General features: G+C 33.2%; 2 protein-coding genes across 2 annotated transcripts; both read left to right on the top strand.

The window, feature by feature from the left end:
* The first annotated feature begins 1,131 nt into the window (after positions 1-1,131).
* Positions 1,132-5,204, top strand: LOC117238578 (cytochrome P450 4g15). Its single transcript, XM_033503594.1, has 8 exons — positions 1,132-1,251; positions 1,462-1,702; positions 1,887-2,084; positions 3,199-3,451; positions 3,661-3,865; positions 3,936-4,130; positions 4,229-4,466; positions 4,543-5,204. Exons 2-8 carry the CDS (start codon positions 1,474-1,476, stop codon positions 4,905-4,907), a joined length of 1,683 nt encoding a protein of 560 aa, XP_033359485.1. The 5' UTR covers positions 1,132-1,251; positions 1,462-1,473; the 3' UTR covers positions 4,908-5,204.
* Positions 5,184-8,708, top strand: LOC117238586. Its single transcript, XM_033503606.1, has 9 exons — positions 5,184-5,508; positions 5,597-5,817; positions 5,895-6,086; positions 6,162-6,389; positions 6,792-6,967; positions 7,046-7,171; positions 7,404-7,515; positions 7,877-8,002; positions 8,560-8,708. Exons 1-9 carry the CDS (start codon positions 5,204-5,206, stop codon positions 8,658-8,660), a joined length of 1,587 nt encoding a protein of 528 aa, XP_033359497.1. The 5' UTR covers positions 5,184-5,203; the 3' UTR covers positions 8,661-8,708.
* Positions 8,709-9,202: the final 494 nt, after the last annotated feature.

Below are 9,202 nucleotides of genomic sequence, written 5' to 3'. Positions count from 1 at the left end.
GATATTAATAACGATACAAAAAGAATGCAAAATGAGAAATTCCTTTTGCTACGAATTTTTTTTAGTTATATTCTCGCTAATGGAAATGAATATTATATTACAGTAAATTAGAGAAATCTCTCTTCAACTTTCTATGTATCAATGAATACATAATGTAATCATTCTTACTATACTCTCAAATATCTTCATATTATAAAATATTGTCACAATATTTAAAATATCATAACTTTTTGCAAAATCTTATTTGGTGCTTTTCCAAAAATAATATTAAAAAATTTTTTCACTTGAAGCAAAATTATTTTTGTTACCTTACTTCGACACTACATATAGAAAATATTAATCAAATATAACATATTTTACATATGTCAAAAATTGTTAATTGGACATACACGTATATAGCCTTACGTTCAGCGTAATTCGCGTTTCATTTCTGCAAAATAACAAGTAGCTGATTTTGCTTTATTTTGCATACTTCAAAAACCAGACGTAAAAATGGAAAGGTATAATAAATACAAACATATAATAATAAATAAATTATTGTAATAAATATAAATATAAATATCATATATAAATATAAAATATTGTAATAATAAATAATTGGATCAATTGGATATTGCTGTTTTATTTCATCCCCTTAATTTATTTTCGATCGATTTTTGCTTCCATCGCTTATTTTCTATCGATGATCTTTTAGAATACGAATTAAAAAGCAACGAGATACCGGAAACACGTTTCTGTATTTTTTTTTCTGTTAAACACTTGAATTGTTACATATATATATATATATATATATATATATATATATATATATATATAGTATATATAGTATATAGTATGTACAAGACCATTAATTACAAGATTAATTACAAGACCATAATGATCTTATCAAAAAAATTTCAGGTACAAGCATTCGATATCAAAAGAATTATATTATTTAGGAAATGAATAGCATGAAACTGTGAAAACTTTCAAGATAAACAGTTTTAATTAAAAAACCGCATAAATAAGAAATAGCTCCACGTTCAATACAATGAAGTTTAATAGTTGCAGGAAAAAATACAAGGTGCACGAGCGAATGCAAATATTAATTCCAATAGAAACATGGCGCAGCCACTAATTAGCTTCGCGAATCTCTAAGTAGGGGTGACCGTAGAAAGGTCCGGTTATAAAAGAGATCGCGCGAAGTTGGAAAACCAGTTCGGTGATGGTTCATCGACAACAACGCATCGTTTAGGTAGTATAAGCATTTAGGTGGGTGACAATATTTTTTGTTCCCGTCGTAGATTATGAAGACAAGTGTATTATTGATATTCGACAACATTCTTCATCTTTGAACTTGAAAATACTGTGAAACTCGAGTGATCGTGCCCAATATGACAACGTGATTCGTTCTTTAAGTTATTTCATCAAGATTTACTTGAGAAGAAATACAATTACAATCTGATCCCCTTTTATTTCCAGATAACATCAATTATGTCTACGGCCGGACCGGAAATAGTAGCCGGATCAATGGCAGCCGCCTCGGCCACCGGATTCTCGGCGACCACTGTATTCTTATCCCTTTTCATCCCTGCTGTCGTTTTATATCTCATTTATTTCCGCCTCTCTAGGCAACATATGCTCAAACTTGCCGAAAGTCTACCAGGTCCACCAGCTTTGCCTATCATAGGAAATGCCTTGGATTTACTTGGAAGTTCCGACAGTAAGTAAAACATCAATCTTAAATAGAGTAATAATGATATTAAATATAAAATAAAGTAATAATAGTTGACATAATTCATATTAACTTTCGAATTCATCTGATACAATTTGATACGAGAAATGAACCCGAACAACCCTCAGCTTCGCGAAGAAATGGAAATAACGATTTTGTTTGCAAATTGCAGCCATCTTCCAGAATTTGTTGGCAAAAGCTGCTGACTACAAAGATGTGGTTAGGTTGTGGATTGGTCCCAAATTAGTTGTTTTCCTGTTTGACCCGCGCGACATTGAAATAATCTTATCCAGCAACGTGTACATCGACAAATCTGCCGAATATAGGTTCTTCTATCCATGGCTTGGAGACGGTCTTCTCATCTCAACTGGTAAGTTCTCGTTTTAAAGTTCCTCTGTTTTTGTACCGTATAGCAATCGATGCAATTAAAAACATACGAATAGTATAGAATGAAGACTTTCCTTATAGCAATAGGTTTCCGGTATTATTTAAATCAACGGTCTACGAATTACAAAATTAAATCATAATTCCGCTCTGAAGACAAATATTTTTTGAGCTCTTTGCATACGAATGTGAAGACAAAATATCTTAATCGATTGTTACAATCTCTTATTACGACAGGTAAATAGAAGCAATAAAACATGAAATATCATTATAAGTGTTTTCTGGTGATAGCGAAAGCAACAACGACTTCGTAAGCCGGTGAAAGAAACGAGATGTAGTTTCACGAGCGAGTGCAGTTATCGTAACTTTCCCGTTGTCTAGATAGCTTCTCCCCTCCTCCCCCCAATCTGTAAGTACCATTTATTCGTACACGTAACAGGGCTTGACACACGTGCACGTAACAACCTCGCGTGTAACCGTCTTAAACGACCAGCACGCATGCACTGACGTAAAACTTTCTTCGCACCCTTTACCGCTTCCTCCGAGCAGGAAAAACTTTTGAATTATAAGTAACTGAAAGTATAAAAAGAAGTCAGTATAATTAACTTCTGCAATTTCATTAGTGAAATAGGTGGAATAACTAGGAAACGTGTAATTTCATATCTATTGTAGATCGTATTAACGCATTCTTCTACCGTGCCTTTCTAAATTATTAAGTTAAATTATATATACATGAGAATATACGTAACACTAATAGGATATCGTTATTTTTCATCATACGAATGCAGTTCACATATATTGCAATCTGTCTGTGTAAGACAGATGAAAATAGACAGAAAATTTATCGTTGTCGCTTCCAGTGGTTTAGTCTTTCTTTTCTGTATATCTAGATAATAACGTGCTGTCTGTGTCTCGCGAAAATATTGCTATTTCATAAACATTTCGGTTTTCTTTGAGCCATGCTTTTTCTTGAAGAGATCGTGTATTCTCTTCGAAACCACTCCTTCGTTTAATCGATACAATTAAGAGTTCTTCGAAAACTTTTATGCACTGAGTTGAATGTAACAGATAACTGAGTTAAAAATGTAATTCCCATACAGGTCAGAAATGGCGTAGCCATCGTAAACTGATCGCCCCAACCTTCCACTTAAACGTGCTGAAGAGTTTCATCAACCTGTTCAACGCAAATGCTCGCGATGTTGTCGAAAGAATGCGCAAAGAAGGTAGCAAAGAATTTGACTGCCACGATTATATGTCCGAACTCACCGTTGAAATTCTTATGGAAACTGCCATGGGTGTCTCCAAGACTACTCAAGATCGCAGTGGATTCGAATACGCCATGGCAGTGATGAAGTACGTATACATTTTTCCGCCCCTCTTACGCAAACGTTTTCTTCCTCCGGAGAAAGTTCGCCGATATTCCAGAGTGCATGTCCTGTACAAGTTATAACCGGTATTGCATAACAACTGGAAAATAGATATATGTCTTTAACGAATGAAGCAGCGATACATTATACACGTGTATTACAGGCGAAATTAAATAACGGGTGATTTATTCGTAGGATGTGCGACATCTTGCATCTCCGTCACACCAAAGTATGGCTCAGACCTGATTGGCTGTTCAATCTAACAAAATACGGAAAGGACCAGATCAAGTTGTTGGAAATTATCCACGGATTAACCAAGAAAGTTATCTCGCGTAAGAAGGAAGATTACAAGAGCGGAAAGCGTAACATCATCGACACTAGCGCTCAGAAGAACGAAAAGGTAAGGATCAAATCGATCTATAATCGATATACAAAATGAATTGTCGATACGATATTTTTGTAAATATTAGGGCGACAACGCCACCGTCGTAGAGGGTGTTTCGTTTGGTCAATCGACCGGTCTTAAGGATGATTTAGATGTTGATGATGACGTTGGTGAGAAGAAGAGACAAGCTTTTCTCGATCTCTTGATCGAAGCTGGTCAAGAAGGCGTCATCCTTACCGATAAAGAAGTTAGAGAACAAGTCAATACCATTATGTTTGAGGTAAAATTCCAAACAAGACTGACATTCGATATATGTAAATACATAATATAATAATATAGCACGATGGAAGTCAATGAAACGATATGTTTAAAAAAAAGGGACACGATACAACTGCAGCCGGAGCCAGCTTCTTCCTTGCATTGATGGGTTGTCACCCTGACGTACAAGAGAAAGTTATTCAAGAACTCGATGAGATCTTTGGTGACAGTGACAGACCAGCCACCTTCCAAGATACTTTAGAGATGAAATATCTCGAACGTTGCCTCTTGGAAACGCTTCGATTATACCCACCAGTACCAATTATCGCTCGGGAGATCAAAACAGATCTGAAATGCAGTTAGTATCATGATTTTCGCATCTTACATGCTTTTTTTTCTACCAAAAGCAGTATTAACAAAAATGAAAATTTCAGTGAGTGGAAACTACACAATCCCAGCTGGCTGCACAGTTGTCATTGCTACCTACAAGCTACACCGACATCCAAGCATCTATCCTAATCCTGATGTCTTCAATCCTGATAACTTCCTACCAGAAAATACCGCAAAACGTCATTATTACGCTTTCGTGCCATTCTCGGCTGGTCCACGATCCTGTGTAGGAAGGAAATACGCAATGCTCAAACTGAAGATCATCCTGTCGACGATCCTCAGAAATTTCCGCATAAGATCTAACTCGAAGGAGTCCGATTTCAGACTACAAGCTGATATTATCTTAAAGAGAGCAGACGGTTTCAATATCAAGCTCGAACCTAGAAAAGTAGTAGCGGCCACGGCATAAAAATGCAAGGACGATTTAACATAAGAATTTTTATTTCAAAGGAAAATTACAAATCGTGGTAGGTTATAGGCTCCCCGCACAATCACACAGCGGGTGACAAAATACTTAATCACACACGCGAATCGTTAAACGTCATACTTTTCGAGCATGCGCGGGAAACTATTCCCTCAGATTATATGCTTGTGTATAAATGTATGTATATTTCTGTTCATCGTGTAATGTATGAATATATTTACTATTTACGTTGATATTTATCTTATGCAATAAATTATGCATCCATAGCGTTGCAAAATCCGATGTTATGTTTCATCTTTCCTCTGTTTCACCTTTCTGTTTACGTTTTACTCTTAAGAGCTTACGAAGAAACGCTTAAAATAATGACTGCAAAATACAGGCAAGGAAAAAGACACGATGTCGAAGAATTTTTAAAGAAGAATTGCACAGAATGGTCGAATAACTCGGATAGCAACATTAGCGGATACATTGATAATCCAAAGATAAAATTGAAAACTTTGCCCCAAGCTCAGGGAAAAGAAATAAATAAGGTTATTGATGACTTAAAAGCCGCGTTACCAAATATAACTCCCAAAGAAATAAGAAGGTTCTTATTGTCATTATATATACATATAAAAGTGAAAATAATACAAACGTATTTATAAAAATATTATTAACTACGACATTATAAATAGGTTTTATATGCCATATCATGAGGCGATACTTCTCGAGTTTAAAGAACAGGGATACCAACAATCATTTGATTATATGACAGAACTTCTACGTTTCGATGAAAAAATTTCAGAAAAAACGCCTGGCTCGTTATCATGGAAAAAACCATCTTTGAAAGATCAACCAGATTTTATAAACTATTTGACAAATGGATTTATTGCGTCTGAAAAGAGTAAGAGGAAAGGTATGAAAGAACATGATTCCACTAATTCTTACTAAATATGCTAATTTATTGATTAAGTAAATGAATAATTTACTTAGGTGACTACTTTGCACAAGCAACGACACTTTTAGATATGGCTCTGTTCTTTCAATCGAAAACGTGGGAATGGTGGTGGATAGCCGACCATCTCTATCAATTTGCTCTTTCAGTTGCGAAATTGATAGACGGTGATGATGCTAAAACAATCACGTTGATACGTTATTTATACGGTCGATTTCTTTGTCACGAATGTTGGTATATAGATCTCGAACTCTTTGTACTTTAAAGTTCTGAAAAATAATGCATAGGATCATACGCTTAATTAGTACAGAATCCAACAGAAGCTCTAGATCATCTGAACAAGGCGCGAAAGGACTCAGAAAATAAAACATGGAACGCATCGGCAAAATTGGAAATAAAGCAACATTGTATCTTCAAAGAATGCAACATTCTTTTGTATAAAACTCTATTGATTTTCGTTCGCACGGAACGTCTTCAAAATCCCCAGTCCGCTTTGAAAGCCTGCATTGAAGCTAAAGAAAGAGCAACCGATGGTAAGTTCCGTTGACTTCCATTCAAGGATCATAAAGATAAGTAAAATTAGAAAAGTTTAAATGTAAAAATTGGTAGCTCAGTTTAAGTGATTTTGCTTACGAATAACCATTATAGATAATTATCGGCAACCAAAATGGTTTTGATCATTTATAGCAGTTATTTATAACAGTTAAAAATTAAAATTTTGTAAATTATATTTAAAATTATATATTTAAAATTATATTTTTTATCTAAATTTCTTTAAGATTTAGTGATCACAGACTCCAATTTTTGTCAATGATTTCTTTCATATAAATTTTAAAGATAACTTATCTTTAAGAAGCACTTATTTCGCATTTACAAATTTAAAGTAAAATAAAGTACAATAAGACTAATTAAAATTAAAATGAAAATAAAAACAGCTGGAAACATTGAATATACAAATGAAGTCCTTTACGAGCTCGGGAAATGTTACATCGCTGTAAACGAAATTAAAAACGCGTTGCAAACTTTTTCGAAGCTATTAGCTCTCGCCAAGAGAACTTCAGATATCGAGGGTGTTTGTAATGCGCACATGGAATTAGCTTTTGCGTACAAAGTAATTAAATTCCTTCTTTTGTTTCTATGTGTAATGTAATCTTTCTTAAGATGTAAATGATACTGGTCGCTCATATAGCATCTAAGCGACAGTGACTACACGGAAAAACATTTGCGAATGTGCCGAGAAAACGCTGAAAATTTCGGTCTCCTGGAAAAGCTCGCCGATGCACACTATTACACGGGCGAACACTATTTGAGTCAGGTAAAAAAATAAAATAAAAAAAACAAAATGCTGTTCTACCTTATTTAAAAAAATGTTGAGCTACAATAATTCTACAAAAATAAGTTCGCTCACAATAAAAATATGCACAAAAATATATAAACATACAAATTACATAAATTATCCTAAGTGCTTTGATTTCTTCAAATAATAAATTTGTACAATACTTGCTTTATGCAGTACAAAAGACTAATCAAAATTTCTATTCCTGCAGGGAAAGTTACATTTATCTACCAAACATTTGGAAAACGCACTAAACCTATACAGTAGACTTGATTTGACTCACGAAGCTGATCAAGCAAGATGTATTGCAGGAATTTCTAAAGGTTCTTTTACTTTTTAAAAGATACATAATTATATACTACACGAAGTTATTGTCATGCTCAGTTGTTCACTTCGATAAAAAGAAAACAACAATATAAAATGAAAATACGTGTGTGTTCTCGCACTCTCAATTACATCCAAGATCTTTTCTCAAGTATATAGAAATACATCTACTATTTGCTTTATTTTACATATTTTAACAATTTGTAAATATCTACATAATACAAGTTGCATCATGATGTTGAATATTTAATTAATACATAGATTAAGTGTACATATAAGTTATCCTTTACGTATTACAATAATAACTGAGTGCGATAAACATTTTTAATGTATACGCAGCGGTGGTATTAATTTTTTAAGGGCAAGAAAGAATCCAGAAATATATCGATTTGTTACTACGATGCGGTGAATATGATGAAAATGCAACGTTGAAACTTTGTCGGTGGAAAAGCTACAGAGAGATCTTTTGGATTGAGGAGACCTTTGGTAACTAAAATTCAATATGAATTTTTTACTCAGTCATCACGTACTACTGTAATGTATATAACTCTTTTTGTTCTTAGATTTGTATACTTATGATTAATCAAAGATTTCTTAGACAATGATCAAAATTGAGACAAAAAGGGCGCTTTTCATACTAACACTATCAGCGTGTGTTTCAATCTTTGTTAAAATCAGTTACGATATTTGCAAAACTTTCAAAAGATTCTCAGTTTTGATAATTGCATACTTATATTATATACATGTTTTAATGATGTCCATTAGACTTCTCATTAAATACACTATATGTTTTTCGTTACACTAATCCACTGACTATCGTGTTACGATGGCCATCACTTCCTTTCTTAAATTTTATACATTCAACGGACGTTTACTTAAAATACTAAAACCTCCACGATCTTTATTATTCAATAAAAGTCAAATTATATCTCGATTTTGTTGTTTTGGTATCTCACACTTGACAATATCGAATATATCATACACGTATGTAAACCTGTTCATAATTATTGTATCATAATGTAATTTCTTCACGAATGTTTCAGATACAAAGTTAGACTTAGAAATCCAACATGAAAATTCGGACACGCTTTCATCGTCGTTGTCTTCTACACTTCACAACGATCAAGCAACATTGCAACTCTAAAACTCCATATGTAATAGTTATGATTAATAAAATTTATTACTACAAGTATCCCATTTTTTTTTTATTTCGCCTTATACTTATCTAACTTTATATTTAAATATAAGAACTTCCTGTTCCTCATTACAATGTCGCGGAAATCATAAACAAGCGACTTGTTTATAGTTAGACTTATCCTTAAATAATATTCTCAAAAAAATTAATGAAATAATTACGTAAAAAATATAAAGATAAGGTAACAAAATCAAGACAAAAACAACGACGATGTACGGCGAGCTTATAATGCGAGATTTTTAGTGAAGTTAATTCGTTTGACGAATGCGTTAGTACGTATGATCAATTTATAATAGCAAGATTTAAAAAACTGTAGACTTCTAAAGTAATTTAAACAATTAAATAGGGCAAATAAGAAATATCAAATTAAAAATATTATGGGCTAAGAGGTCATTGTACTAATAAAATAGTAATAAGTCTTGTGGTTACATTGCACACAAACGACTATTCAATTCTTACTTGTTGTCATAGAAAAATTAGAAAAAATTAAA

The sequence above is a fragment of the Bombus vosnesenskii genome, unplaced genomic scaffold, assembly GCF_011952255.1.
Source record: "Bombus vosnesenskii isolate JDL3184/JDL3185 unplaced genomic scaffold, Bvos_JDL3184-5_v1.1 scf7180000013542, whole genome shotgun sequence".
NCBI classification, from domain to species: domain Eukaryota; kingdom Metazoa; phylum Arthropoda; class Insecta; order Hymenoptera; family Apidae; genus Bombus; species Bombus vosnesenskii.
Note: the sequence above shows the minus strand (reverse complement) of the source record. Positions and strands in the feature narration are given on the sequence as shown.

Excerpts from the sequence above, each read along its gene's own strand:
- LOC117238578 (XM_033503594.1), top strand. The coding sequence starts at position 1,474 with ATGTCTACGGCCGGACCGGAAATAGTAGCCGGATCAATGGCAGCCGCC. Across the intron at positions 3,866-3,935 it reads GCGCTCAGAAGAACGAAAAG|GGCGACAACGCCACCGTCGT; the intron begins GTAAGGATCAAA and ends TGTAAATATTAG. Across the intron at positions 4,131-4,228 it reads TCAATACCATTATGTTTGAG|GGACACGATACAACTGCAGC; the intron begins GTAAAATTCCAA and ends TTTAAAAAAAAG.
- LOC117238586 (XM_033503606.1), top strand. The coding sequence starts at position 5,204 with ATGTTATGTTTCATCTTTCCTCTGTTTCACCTTTCTGTTTACGTTTTA. Across the intron at positions 7,172-7,403 it reads GCGAACACTATTTGAGTCAG|GGAAAGTTACATTTATCTAC; the intron begins GTAAAAAAATAA and ends CTATTCCTGCAG. Across the intron at positions 7,516-7,876 it reads TATTGCAGGAATTTCTAAAG|GGCAAGAAAGAATCCAGAAA; the intron begins GTTCTTTTACTT and ends TAATTTTTTAAG.